Genomic DNA, 14,845 nt, shown 5'->3' with positions numbered 1-14,845 from the left:
TGCTCTACCTCGGAAGTAAAGTCCAGAACTTTTCATTCATTTATCTGGTTGGTAAAGTTTGGTTGATTTATTGAGGAAGGTTCTCAAGTAGCCCAGGCTGCTTCCAACTCATTATGCAGTTAAGGATGACCTTGAATACTTCTGCCCACCACACCCATCATATCAAGTGCTGAGACTGCAGACATGCATCTGTATAGACATGCAAAATGACCAACCTTTTTCTTTTCCCAACAGCTCCTTTCTCCTTCTGCAACTTGTCTCTAACCCATATACAATGCTGTGCTTAACAGAAAGGTCAGGATTGCTACTTTAGATCAGAAGTAATGACTACACAGACACCAAGACAGTGCAGAGCTACATTCCAACTCTGCTAAATACATACTCAAAACTCAGTTTCTTTGTCTACAAAATGAAAATAGTTCAATTACTTAAACATTCAGGAGACTTCTGAAAATCAAGAAAGATAGAAACAGTAAGTATTTAATGGGCATAGAACCCAGCATTCACTAAACAATATTAGCTGTTACTTCTATGGTTGCCTTAGAAATTAGTGTAATTTTTTTAAAAGAACATATTTCTGGAGACTAGAGAGATGTGTCAATGGTTAAAAACATTTGCTGGTCTTGTAGAGGAACCTAGCTCAGATGCCAGCATCCTCTTCTGGTCTCCGAGGGCACAACATGGTACACGTACACGTACACGTACACACACACACACACACACACACACACACACACACACACACACACACAATTGAGGAGGGGAGGAGAAGGAGAGAAAAGGGCGGAGAGAATTTTTTTAGAAAAGAACACACTTGTTTACATGCTCAGACCTCAGTGTCTGTATGTGTAGAACAAGGTCTAGAAAAATGTCAAGCACTTTAGTGAGATGACCCTTCAAATTTAATTTGATACAGCCCATCAAATCCACTCCTAGATTATCGACTTAAGAAAAACAAAAATGTATGCACACAGAGACTTCTACCCAAACAGTTACAGCAGCATTATTCATTTAACCTAAGTGTGTGTCAACTGACGGACAGAGGAAATGTGGTATAAGAGCACAGCTAATTGAAATGTTCCAGAATGGAAACATTTCAGGTGTTGTTAGTACGCAAAACGTTTCAGATTTCAGAACATTTACCTTTGGCCAGTAGTCTGCAAATACTCTAAAATCTGCAAAACTCTTAAGTCTGGGGCACTTTAGATCCCACGCATTTCAAATAAGGAAGCTGAATTTTCCTATTCACTAATACAAAACTGAGGTTTGTGTTTTGCGGTTGTTGTTGAGATAGGGGATACACCCAGGCATGCCTGAAGCTTGGAGTTCTCCTGCCTCAACTTCCTGAAGGATTACAGTTGTGAACCACTACCCTCAGCAGGGACGAAGCATCAAAACAGACTTCAAGTGCTTACTGAATGAAAGACAGAACACCTCCTCAGTGTGGACTACTTGTACAAAGTGCTCAGAAAGTGCATTTCTAGAGACAAACCATATTAAGTGATGTGTGAAACTGAGAGAAGCAGCAAAGATTAATTGGGGATGGCACTAGGGTTTTACTAGGCTGCTGGAAATGTTCTGGAACTGGATTATGGTGGTGACTGCACAGTTTGGTACAGATACTAGTAGGTAATGTTTACAGTTTGTAAATTATACTTCAATAAAGTTGTGCACATGCGTGTAATGACCAAAAGTTATCCTCAAATGTTACTTTTTGGGGGGACATTCACTTTGTTTCTTGTGACAGGGCTTGCAATAGGACTGGGCTGGCAAGCCAGTAAATCATCCTGCTTCCCTAGTACTGGAATTCCAAGAGTGCACTACCATACCGGGACTTTTACGTGAATTGTTAGGATTAATCTCCATTCTTTATGCTTGCAAGGCAAGCACACTACCAAGCAAACCATCTCCCCAGCCTAGTATGCCTTTATTTACTGGGTTGGAGAGATGGTTCAGTGGTTAATTGACTGATCTTCCAGAGATCAGTTTCCAGCAACCACATGGTGGCTCATAACCATCTGTGATGGGATCTGATGCCCTCTTCTGGTGTGTCTGAAGACAGCTACATTGTACTCGCTTACATAAAGTAAATAAATAAATCTTTAAAGGAATGTTTTTATTTACTAACTAACAAAGTGACTAGAGAGCAACCCAGTCTCTTGCCTAGCAGGCTTGAGGCCTTGGCTTTGATCCCCAGAACTATAAAACCAAAGAAAGGCCAGGGAAGGAGAACAGACCAAAAGGAAAACAGCTAACTGGTGTCCCCACAACAAAAACATCTGGTGCTGTTTCCTCAGTTTTACTTTTTAAAATTGCTTGGAGGAACTGCCACGGTCTTCTTTTAGAAAAGGTAAAAAGTAAATTGCCAATTTTATTTGAATTATAAATATAAACAGACCAGCAAATGCCATATAGCTTCTCCTCTGTCTACAATTTTAGCCTGAATTCAATCTCATGCATCAAAAATTAAAGTGTGGGGTTGGGGATTTAGCTCAGTGGTAGAGCGCTTGCCTAGGAAGCGCAAGGCCCTGGGTTCGATCCCCAGCTCCGAAAAAAAGAACCAAAAAAAAAAAAAAAAAAAAAATTAAAGTGTTTGGCATTCATACCTTGGCTACTTATGTTTTTATTATTCCCTTTCTTAGAAAACTCTAGATAGGCATTGGCTGTGAATAGCTGATTGACATTTAGATTCAATTTGAGACAAAATTATGGCTTCATATTTTCTTACAGTTAATATCAAAATAAAAGGTATTTCTAAAATGTTTGAGTTTTTCTGAATGAAAAATAATGTAGATTATGCAGACCAATTTAGTACCATCTATGTGTGTCTATGTGCACAGATTTGCTTCACAAAACAAGCAAGAGAATACCAAAGTAAATAATTGTGCTTGACTCTTTTCCATTTAGCCTACACTAAAGTCTCAGATTTTCTACTCAATCCATACCAAACCCTACACTGCATCCCCCAGATTCATGGGGCAATCAGAATAGAGCCCCACACATAACCAATATTTTCTATATTTTAAAAATGAAAATTCAAATTAAGAAATCAACTTGGTCTGAAAGGTTAGGAAAAACTTTTTCACTAGTTTCCAGGACTGTCTAAGAATTATCAATAAACTTGGTGACTTAAAACAGCAAAAGTTTATTCTCTGGGGCAGCAGAACCAAGGGAAGTCTCCTTTGATTGGCTTCTGAGGTTCCTTGATTGTAACAGCATAATTCCAAACTCCACCACTGTTTTCATACTGTCTTCTTGTTTTGTGCGCCCCTATGTCCTATCCTCTTCTTTTACGGGGAACAGACACTGGATTATAGTGCCCACTCAGAATCAAAGGAGATCAGTATTGAGACCCTTAATGAATCATGTATACAAGGTGAAAAGATCATTTCTAGGAAAAGATTTGCTTTCACTGAAAAAAAGAATCTGACAATTGATATTTGCATTTGTTTTATATCATTCTCAGAGGAAAAACTTCTGTGGAAGGGGAGGAACATTTATTTTTGTTTGTTTTGAAATAGGGTCTCATTCTAGAGTCCAAGCTGGCCTGAAACTCAGCATGCAGTCAAGGCTGGCCCTGAGCTCACAGCAGCCTTACAAGTGCTGAGATTACAGGTATGAGTCACTGTCTTAATTCTGTTGCTGTGATAAAATACTCTGACAAAAACAATCCGGAGGAGAAAGGGTTTATTTTAATTCCCCATTCCAAGTTATAGTTCACAGTCAAGAGCACAGGGAGGACAAATGAACCCATCCTTTACTCTCTTCCCTTTTTAATGCAGTATAGGTTTAAACAATCTCACTCCCAAGTGATTCTTCATTGTGTCAATCTAGTTGACAATTAAAAGGGACCATCACTACTGGGGCTGGAGAGACAGCTCAGTGGTTAAGAGCACTGACTGCTCTTCCAGAGGACCCAACAACTACATGTGGATCACAACCAGCTGTAATGGGATCTAATGCCTTCTTCTGGTGTGTCTGAAGAAAGCAACAGTGTGTTCAAACAAATCTTTAAACAACAACAACAACTTTTAAGTAGAAAATTTCCTATTATATCACTGTGAAACTCTATGATTAAAACATTCTAGGTGTGGTAAAAGTTGCTTAGCAGGAAAAGGTTTGTACCTCCTGCCCTGAAGGGGTAGAAAGAGACAGAGGCAGTAGAAGACTGTAATCAAACAGTGTCTTCTGGAAACAACACATATGAACGCACAGTGATTGGGACAGCATACCAGACCAGCCCCAGCATGGCAAGTGGAGGTGCACAGGAAGTCCCCAACCCTGTCTAGCAGAGGAGCTACTGACAAGGGATAGGGTCTGGGTGAAAGAGAATTAGCTTTCTTTAAGTGTGCAGCACCTGGTAAGTTGACTACGCTTCTGTGGATGGCATCTAAGAATTTGTAGGCAACACAGAAGGACTTCAGTAGGAAAACACAGTACAGGAAGCTGGGTTGTAGGGAAGGGGATTGGGTCTAGAGCAGGTGGGGTAAGGGTTGAGGCAAACAGACTGAACATCAGAGAACTAATGGTCTTTATTTTGCTTTTTGTTTTTAATTCTGGGGCTGGGAAAGTAGCTCAGTGGTAGAGAGCCTTCGCAGTGTGCACAAGGCCCTGGGGCTCAAACTCCAGCATCAAAAACAAAAAGGAAAAAACTAAAACCAAGCACAATAAAGCATGCTTGTAATCTTAGCACTTGACTGAAGAGTACATGTGGTGACAGAGGGCAGGGGCTGAGTTCTAGGAGAGTAGAGGTAATGTATCAGGATATCAAGACTGCTTTAAAAACATAAAATATATGTAAAGGCAAGATAATGATGTCTGCTAAAAAACAAAAACAAACTACAAAACCAACCAACCACACACACACACACACACACACACACACACACACACACACACACACACACAAACATGCACACTCACGCCAAGCCCTCTGACACATACATACAATCCTAGCATCTGAGAGGCTAAGGCGGGAGGACCACCAGTTCCAGATCAGTCTGAATAGACACTGAAAGACTGTCTCAATAAACAAACAAAATCCACAAAACAATAAGAGGGGGGCAATTTATCTCTCCTGAGTGTTTTCTCTCTCTACCTGCAACCCCTATTAAAAGCTTGCCAGAGGCCAGACCTGGCAGAACAAATTTGGAAGGTGGGATTTGGGAAGATCAGATCAAGGTCATCACCTACACAGGAAATTCCAGGCCAGTTTGCCTTTTATGAGACCCTTTCTCCAAAACTAAAGTATCTTTCCTGGATTTCCCACAGATAAAACACCAAAGCTGCTCATCTCACTTCCCTCTTCCCCAACAGTGTAAGTCTCTGTAACCCGAATTATAGTAAGCACATATCCTGTTTCCTTTGTTATTTCATTTAGGTATCTACCTAAAAGACCGAATCTCTCACTTTTCCCTCCAATGTCCTGACAGTCAGCTCCTCTTGTACCTTTACCCTTCTGAGATATTTCTTCAGATAACAATCTGATACTATTTTTCATTTGTAGTTCCTATAATCCTCGCCCTAATAAAATGTTAACTTCCATGAAGGCATGCTTTGTTTACAGTGCCCAATGCAGATGCACTATCCAATACAGGAGAAAACCCACAAATAACAGAGTGAACGTCTAGTTCTTTTCACTTTTGAGACCAGGCCTTGCTATTTATTGCCCAGTCTCAAACTCCAGGGCTCAATTCATCCCACTCGTCAACCTCCGAAGAGACAGGAGGATAAACATACAGTGAGAGAGAATTATGTTGTGGGGCTGAAGAGACAAGTGGTTTGACAGTTAGGAGCACTGGCAGCTCTTTAGGAGGACCTGGGTATGGTTCTCATTATACACATGCACCCTTATAGCTGGCTATAACTCCAAGTGAATGGAATCTTATCATCCGACTTCCTTGGGTGCACATATATACATGCAGGCAAAAGGCTCATATACATAAAAATGTACAAATTTTCAAAAATAGTTAAAATAATTTTACTTGGAACATCAATAATTTACTTGTGTATTTTTCTTTTTTTTTTTCCTTTTTTTTTTTTTTTTTGGTTCTTTTTTTCGGAGCTGGGGACCGAACCCAGGGCCTTGCGCTTCCTAGGCAAGCACTCTACCACTGAGCTAAATCCCCAACCCCCGTATTTTTCTTTGTTAGATGTTTCCTCAATTACACAAGGAATATCATGACAAACACTTCCTCAAATTATTTTCTATTCATAATTTTATCTATAAGATGAAGGTTATCAGGAAAGTCAATTTAGTATCTGTCAGGAGATGGAAAGGGTAAAAAGGAAACCAAAAGTAGTCTTCACCTTAATTGTCCCATGAACCTTTTCTGACACAAGGTCTTGAGTAGCCCAGAGTGACCTTGAACTCCAGATCCTATCTCCAATTCCTCAGTCCCGAGCTTACAGGTCTACACTACCACATCGGCTTTATTCATTGGTAGAGACTCAACACAGACAGTCCAGCTTTCTAAGCAAGCCCTCTTATCCCCTGAGCTTCCAACCCAGTTCTTGTTTTTGGTTTGTTTCTCTTTTTAATTGCTTTGTTTTTAAGACAGGATCTTTGTTGCCACTACCAACCTTAAACTCCGTGACGCCCACCCCCCAAGTGCTGGAATTACAGCCACACACCTCCACGCCTGGCTACGAGCTGCTTACCGGGGCAGGACTATTTCCTAAAACAAGGCTGTTCAGAAGAACTGTCTCAGCAGTAGTTCCTTCTGGTCATTGTACTATCTACTTTGTCTTTTCCCTTAAACAGTGTTTCAAAGTAATTCCCAGTGAACATGTATCCCTGCGGCATTAACTACATTAAGAGACTGAAAAAAGATCTAATAAATCTAGGAGAAGCTAAATAAAATTCAGCTGATTGCTTTAGAGAATTTTCATGTACATTTTAAACTTTCCAAATGGAAATAAGATTATATGTTGACCATAACCTGAACTTTGTCAACTCAGATTTTTGGGTTAAAGGTTTCTCTACAGCTTGGGCTTCACAACATTTTATTCATGGCCACTCTGAATAAAGGATCCTTAAAACCAATTTGAAATGTGAAAGTAAAGACCAGTATATACTGGATCTTTCTTTACTTTTCTTCCCTTGACAACTCAAAAATTCACGCAGCTCAGGTAGTGAATGAATACTATCTTTTTACTTTAGATGGCAAGGAAGACTTGCTAATTGATTAAAGTTGTAGGAAGGTGGGAGACAGCTCACTGGTAAAGTGTGTGCTGCACAAGCACGAAGCCCTGGATTTGGAGTCCCAGCACCCACACAAAGCCAGGGATGTCAATGACACACATTTGTTCCTCCAGTGCTGGGAGGTGGGCAGACAGGGAAATCAAAGGGGCTCCCTGCCCTGACAGTCTAACAAAGATCGTAGTTTCTATATTGAATGAGAGGAGGGCTCTATCTTAATATATAAGGTCACCATATTATATACGGTAATAGACAGGGCACTCAACACTGGCCTGTAGCATCCATGTATGCCCAGACACATATATGTGGGCAAACATATCCACACAAAAATATGCACATGCACATACTGGCATAAATACTGTGAAATTGTTTAGAGATGTCACTTGCTTGTAAATGGTGATAAGTTAAAAGTATCCCAAATCCAGGACCAAAAAGACTCAAAGTAATTCATCCTCCACTCATATTCTTTATAATCCTACTACCACTGGAAATAAGAATGGGTTAGTGAGGCAGAAGCAAGGAAGTTCTGTAATATTTACATCATGATATTACATTTGTATTTCTGACAAGTTCAAGTTGGTTCACATCTCCCAACACTGGAGAGACCAAGGCAGGATGATTGCTGTATTTGAGTTAGCCTGGTCTACAGAGCTAGTGGCAGGCCAGTCAAATCTACCAAGCAAGAACTCGTGTAAGTAAGTAAATAAATAAATGAAGTATTTATGGGATAAATTATATTTATGGGTAATAAACTCCTAAGAAAGCTAAGTCAGCAGGATCATTTCACAATACAATGAACAACAGAAACTCATTCTGCCTGAGCAAAAATGACTTCTCTTGCATCCCTGTAGGTCTCCCTGCCCTATCATGGGCTCTAAATGTCTTTCTTTCTGAAGACCTCTGTTACTCTGCAGCCGTGTCCGTTTCCAACCATGAACTTTTACTCTATCATCTGTAGGTACTGTCGAAGTTACCTAAAGCAAGGAGTTAACTAGTCTACTTACACCTAACATCAAAGAAACTCCTGAACTTAGAAACCTGACTGGAGGATGTCCCAACTGATATTGGGACAAGATAAACAATGCCACCTTCAAGCTCAATACTGAAACAATCCTAAATTCTTTGAAACTAAAAATAGCTCAGCTGTCGTCTCATCTGCCAGCAGATGGCCAGACTATTTTTAATGCAGGATTCTCAAGAGCAGGCATGGATCACACTAAGCTAGGGCAGCAGAGAATCCCTCAGTGTTCACTACACAGAACTATAGGGCAGGTACCAAGAGAGGGCAACCTGGAGCTAGCTGTTCTGGGCCTATGGGCTTCCTACCAGTTTAACAAGGCTTTGTTACAACCATTTTGTAAAATAAAATCTAGCATGTTAGAAATTTTAAAATAAGCTTTAAATAATTGTATACCCTTTAAAGATTTGTTACTGTTTGTAAACATTAAAAGTTCATTTATATAGCATCTTTGAGAGTGAAAACTTAACCAAGAAGGCCTGGAATCATTCATGGTAATCTATTCTCCCAACTGCTGGAATTACAGGATCAGTCACCGAACCTGGCTTCTATGACTTGTTTACAAAAAGTTGTATTTTTAGTCAAAATATTCTTAAGAGTTCATGATAAGCTGTAATTTTATATGTATCATTTACAGAAAACTTATTTTAACTGGTCATTATAATAAAGGGAAGATAAATATCACAAATATCAATGATGTGAATTTTACTTGAATGCCAATAAAATTTTTTCAAACAAAACCAGAAAAAGATTCAAAGTCTGGTATATCGTATGTTTTCAGCTCCATCTCCTTTCAGCTTCAATAACATCTAAAGAGAGAATGAATACATACAGGAATCTTTACAAGAGTCTGAACAATAGCTACACATACCTGTAGTGCTAGCAGGCACCAGTAATCCCAGTACCATGGAGGCAGAGGCAGGAAGGACTGCCACAAGTTCTACAGTTCAAGGGTAGCCTGATCTACATAATGAGTTTCAAGACAGTCAGAATAGGTAGCAGTTATCCCAAACTTAAAAAACCCACGAGATTGCATACTGAAACTGTACTTTATAGAGGGCTAAATGTAACTTTTATGGAACATGGAAAATACCTGTTGTTAAAAAAAAAAAAAAACCAAAAACCAAAAAACTTCCTGTAAACAAAGTAGTCTGGTGCTTAAAGTGGCAAAATCTGATTTAAAGAAGCAAGATCCAGTTGGTGCACACACCATCAAGAATTCCTATGCCTAAAAATGTCAGGGCTGCAGTTAAGGGAGCTACAGACTTCTGAAGAAATGGAGAGTGGCAAGAACTAGCTGCAGTTAACAAAAGAATGCACTCACATCCTCTGAGTCCACTCCCTTAACTGCACTGAGACAGTCCAAGCACAGTAACACTGCACTGTGACAAAAGCAGGACTTAAGACCCAGACTCTCGTTACAATGAGCTGCCAACATGTTTACTTATGTTAGTATTTGGAAAGAGAAAAAGTACATAAAACACTTTACATCAAACCCTTAACTGTTTATGCTTCAGCACACTTAGAGTGAAAACACACTCTGGGCTGTGGATACTGTTTAGTTGATTGAATGCTTGCCTATCAAATATGAAACCTAGGGTTCTATCCCCTGCACTGCACCTCTAAAACAAGGCATGGTGGAATGTGTGACCCCAGATTTCAAGAGCAGAGACAAGTGGTTTAGGAAAGTTCAAGTTGTCCTCACCAGCCTGGGCTACTTGGAACCTGTCTGCATGCCCCCATGCTCCTTGCTTTAAAAAAGAAAAAAAGTCCCACACACATACAATCGAACAGCAAAGCTTAGTTCTGAAATACTAAAACTTTAATTTGAAATTCATATGTTCTTTATCCTGCCAAGTTATTGAAAACCCTACAGAGCACAATTATTTTAAAAGTCTTTAAAACTATTCCTATCACCCCAATTAATGATTCCTTTCAGGACCCAAATATAAACTCAGTTCTTGCAACTGTACAATAGTCTTCTCATTCACCAGGAAACGTGTTAGTTACAATAACAAAATGGGAACTTAAGACCAATGAAGGGGCAAAAGAAGGGACTATTTAAGTCCACTATACTACATTAAAAACAAAACACCACCAACAAAAAGCACCCTTTATTTTTGGTGGATGTAAACAAATCCATTTGATGTTTTCCATATTACTAAGTTTAAGGATTGAGAAAACGAGGGAGTCTGTAACATTTGCAGCAAGTTAAACGGTAGTCTTAAGTCAATACTTAAATGTAAAATTGTCTCCTCTAAGCTATCGTGACCCCTTTAGCATAAAGTTAGTTTGTCCCCTTTCAAAAATGTTTTTCAAAACCCACTTATAACCATCTCTGTATCTTGCAAATTTGAGCTGCTCTAGTCCAGGGCTATAAACAAAAATGTAAGTAATCATCACACACTATCTGTATAAAACGTTCTGGTTTCTCGCTTAACAATTCTATTTGATGGATACACTAGAGCTACCAAAGGCCAGCCTCAAACAAATCGTTATCCGCCTACCACGGTTATAGGTATTGTTTGGATTTCCCCTGCTGTGGCTTCACTCACTACACTAGACCTCTTCCGTCTGAACTATAAATCACAATTGAAGCTTGAGAGCAGCTGCCACTGTCCAGACATGAGGCTGGTGGGTGTCATTGTCTTTCTTTATTCTCTCATTCTACACACACCCCTTTCCATGTTACCTAATGCCAGTTTATCTAAAGGTTCTTTCCTTCCCCATTTCCACACAGCCGCCACCACCACTCCTTAACCTCTAGTCTTGTTCTTCCAGGTCAGCCCAGTAGGCTACATTACTACTCTTTTTTTCCCTGTAGCTGGGACAGAGAGATGGCAAACTCGAGGCACCTTTTGCAACCCCCTCTCTCGAGACTGTCAACAAGGGAACAACTTCAACCTTTCTTCTCAAAGTACCACGCCAAACCATAAAGTTATTGTAATTGCAATACGGAACCCTCCCCCACGCCCGATCTTGTCATATCGGCCCCACCTCAATTTCTAAGCTAATAAACAACAGCTCATCTTCTGCTCCATCACAAAGGAGGACATTCTGTCCGCACCGCAGGGGCCACCAACAACCCCAGCCCCCACCCCATTCAGTCCAGTGGAACGCTCGAAGCCAGGTGCCCCGTGATCCTTAACCATCTCGAGTTCCGGGGGCCCCGGCTGGCCGCCCTTCCTCCTCCACCCAGCCGGTGCCCCGCGTCCAGCCGAGTTGCTGTCAACTCCAGTCCAGCGGTCAGGACCGGGCCAGGACCCCCAGGACGAGCCGCCCCCCCGGCCCACCTCTGGCGGCCGGCCCCCCGCGCCGCGGCCTCCTCCAGGCTCACCTAGGGCCACCTCGCACGCTTTGCGCAGCTGGGAGTGATGCGCCTTCTTCACTTCCTTGTCGGCCAAAATCTTCTCCAGGGCCCGGGTCAGGAACATGTTCTTCGTCTTCTTGCCCTCATACATGGACGCGGAGGAGGAGGCGGCGGCAGTCCCGGCGGCTGGAGGGGAGGCTGAGGAGGGAGACGGGGAGGGAGAAAGGCGAGGAGGTGGCGATGGGGGCGAGGAGGCGTGGAGGGCAGCCGCGCCACCAGGAAGCGGCGGGCGACGCAGAGCGGCCGCGGGGCCGCCAAGGGCGTCGAAAGCCTCGCCACACTCGAGGGGCCGCCGTTCGAGGGCCGCGCCCGTCCGGCCTCCGCGCCGTCGGCCCGGCGGTCGCTTCCCGGCCGCCCGCCTCACTCGTCCCTACGGCCCGGCGGCGGCGACGGAACTCGGCCCGGGCGGCCGTCTTCCCGGGGCCGAGGGCCTAGGCGGCGGCGCCTCACACACCCAGCAGGCGCGAGGCTGCCTTAGCTACCGTGGGGACGAGCACCCGCCGCAGCCGCAGACTGGCCTCCATCACCGCCGACCTGCCCCGGACGCCATGTTGAGAGGAAACGACGCGTCACGCAGCGGCCGAACGGCTGCAGAGAGGAAGCGGCGGCGGCGGCGGCGACGGCGGCGGTGCCAGCCCAGAGCTGCCGCGGCGCCGGGAGGCAAGGGGCGGAGGGCGGCGCGGGAGGAGCGGCCGGAGCGGCGACTCTACGGCGGCCCGGCGGGGACTCGCCGCCTCCCGCGTTCGCCTGCAGGGCAGCGTGGGGCGTGGCGGGCGTCCTGCGGTGTGGCGCGGCGTGGCGCGGGGCTTCTGCTTCTGCGGGCTACTGGGATGTGCGATCCCCGCACACGGGGCGCCCCCAAGGCCCGCAGACAGGACCCCTGGCTACCGTGCACTGGTTCCCCCAACTTTCTGAACAGCTGGTCGCTGGGGAGCAAAGTCCCTCGCGGTCCTAGGGCCACAGGAACACCCGCGTCGCTCTCTCGGACGCACCTGGTTTCCGCCTGCCACACGGGGTCTAAATTTCCTTCTCAGGTGTAGGAAACTGCTATCCTTGACCGATCCTTTCGATTGCTTCAAGGAGGATCTCTTTTGCAAAATGTAAGCTAAAAATCAGTGGGCGAGGATTCAGGAATGTTTTCACTTTTTACTCTCTCTATAGGGTAAGTCAGTGAGCCCGAGATTTCATGCCCTTTTCTGATTGACTCTGAAGTTAAGGTGAGTGCTTCTGATTTAGGCACCCCACAGAGTCCTCGGGTTCTGTACCTTTAATCCTGAGATTTCAGAATGGAAAAGCTCTAAGTACAAACATACTCGTGACCATGCCGTGCCTACTTTAATGTCGAAGAACTCAAATCACTGCTCTTCTGAGCGGAAACGTTAAGAATCCTTTGAAATAAATACAGACCATACTATTGTGTGGCTCCAGCAACATGGGATCCCTGTTAAGATATGTCTTTTGCTATTTATTCTTTTCCTTAGATTGTGTTAGCTGTGGACTTATACTAATGCAGCCATTCAAATCCAAAGATGTGAACACTGCAAAGTGACAGGACTTGGGACATGTGAAAAGCAAAAGGAAATAAAAATGGGAAATCTGAAGGTGACATACAATTAAAATGGACAGATATATATCTTGAGAAATCCACAGATCCATTACCTTCGTCTTAAACACTAGATTCTTGGAAATTAGAGATTCATTTTGCTCCTACATCAAATAGAACGTACTCTCTGTTATACATTAGGGAAACATACTCATTTCTAATTTGGTTTTGCTTCGCAACGCCATGTTTGAACCAGGTTCCATTGAAAGTACTATCTGTAAGTCAGATCAGTTTATTGTTCTGCCTCCATTCCTAGCTGCATTAGCATTCTCTAGCTTCCCTTCTATCTAGATGTAGCCAATAGGTTTAGCTCATTAAACAGACAACAACTTTCAGAAACTACCTTCCACTCTCTTTTCCTGCCTTTGGCTACATAGTAAAGAGAGCAGAACAACAAATTCAAAAGAGTTTGAGCCTCAGAATTACTCTTTAAGCAGGAGTACCCATCGTTATGAATATCTGTTTTGGGTTTTACACGATGCAAGGAAAACTTGTCAGTTATGTTTAATGTTTTTATACTAAGCAGCAGACATGAATGTCAAGAATGAGCAACCTAGAAATCCTTGCCCTTGAAGAGCTCACAGTGTATTTAATGTGTCACAATCTATAGTCATATTGTCCTGCTTGTTTACTGGTTGCCTACTTATCTCATAGGAGCAAAGACCTCGTCCATTCTTTCCTGTGTGTCCATCTACTGTGTTGCTGGCATAGGGAATTATAATGCACTCGTCAAATAGAAACGTGGATAGATGAAAGACACTAGACAAAGCTCTCCGTGATACCTCCCTTGTAGAGCTTACAGTATGTAGAGGCATGTTAACAAATAGTGAACAGGAATTGCAAAGCATGTGTGAAGTATGATTAAAGGAAGGGCCAGCAGGTGGTCGGCTGCAGATCTTCAATGCAGGGATAACTAGCCAGAAAAGTGACTGTTAAACTGGAGACTGATGGAAGGAGAAGTTGGCTAAACCAAGTCAGAAGGGGACGGCATGATCAAGCTAGTGATCATGTAAATAGATACATGTATACATGCATGAAATTTCTGATATATACCTTTGTGGTCTGGTGAGTGGAAGGCCCAGCAAGGGTGTTGACAGTCACAGCAGTGTGGGGTAATCCATGGGTTGTGACCCCTGGCCACCATGTAAAGTCTTGGGATCAAGCTTTATACAAGGGTCATGAGGGGCTGAAGCTTCGTAGCATCTGCACAGGCTAAGGATTTTGTCTAACGTTTTTATGAAAGTTCTAGAGGAGTTTTAGAGATGAAAGAAAATGGGCAGGCAAGATTTATTTTGGTGATGGATTAGACAGGACTCAGAAAATTGGCATCAAAGATAAAATACTCAAATACTGGGTTTTGAGCGAGAACCAGGTGGAAAGAGCATTTGTAGGGATAAGCTAGACTGGAATTCGAGTAGATGTAAGACCAAGGATATGCAACGTCCTACTGTAGGAAAAGAATGCTTCTGAAAACACAATTCCAGTTCCTCCCTAGTTGAGCCTGCAACTTCACCCAAGAGTCAGGAGTAGACTGGGAATGTTCTCAGGAGGAAGCAAAATGGAATTAGATTTTAGAACAAGGCTGACATTCTGGGACCAGAGAGGGAAAATGCCCTTTTTAGTTTTTTATTGACAGGTATTCAGAGGGTGCCA

At 43.0% G+C, this 14,845-nt stretch overlaps 1 protein-coding gene across 3 annotated transcripts in view; it reads right to left on the bottom strand.

Annotated features, from left to right (window-relative positions):
* Arfgef1 (ADP ribosylation factor guanine nucleotide exchange factor 1) overlaps positions 1–12,304 on the bottom strand; it is a 94,731-nt gene extending 82,427 nt beyond the window's left edge. For 2 of the 3 annotated variants that reach the window (XM_017593322.3, XM_063287518.1), the window contains exon 1: positions 11,557–12,304. In XM_017593322.3, coding sequence (XP_017448811.1) covers positions 11,557–11,680 — 124 coding nt within the window. In that variant the 5' untranslated portion in view covers positions 11,681–12,304. The remainder of the gene's footprint in view (positions 1–11,556) is intronic. The other variant, NM_001277056.1, reaches the window with a different exon arrangement.
* Between the last annotated feature and the right edge of the window lie 2,541 nt (positions 12,305–14,845).

The sequence above is a fragment of the Rattus norvegicus genome, chromosome 5 (assembly GCF_036323735.1).
Source record: "Rattus norvegicus strain BN/NHsdMcwi chromosome 5, GRCr8, whole genome shotgun sequence".
Lineage (NCBI taxonomy): Eukaryota > Metazoa > Chordata > Mammalia > Rodentia > Muridae > Rattus > Rattus norvegicus.
Note: the sequence above shows the minus strand (reverse complement) of the source record. Positions and strands in the feature narration are given on the sequence as shown.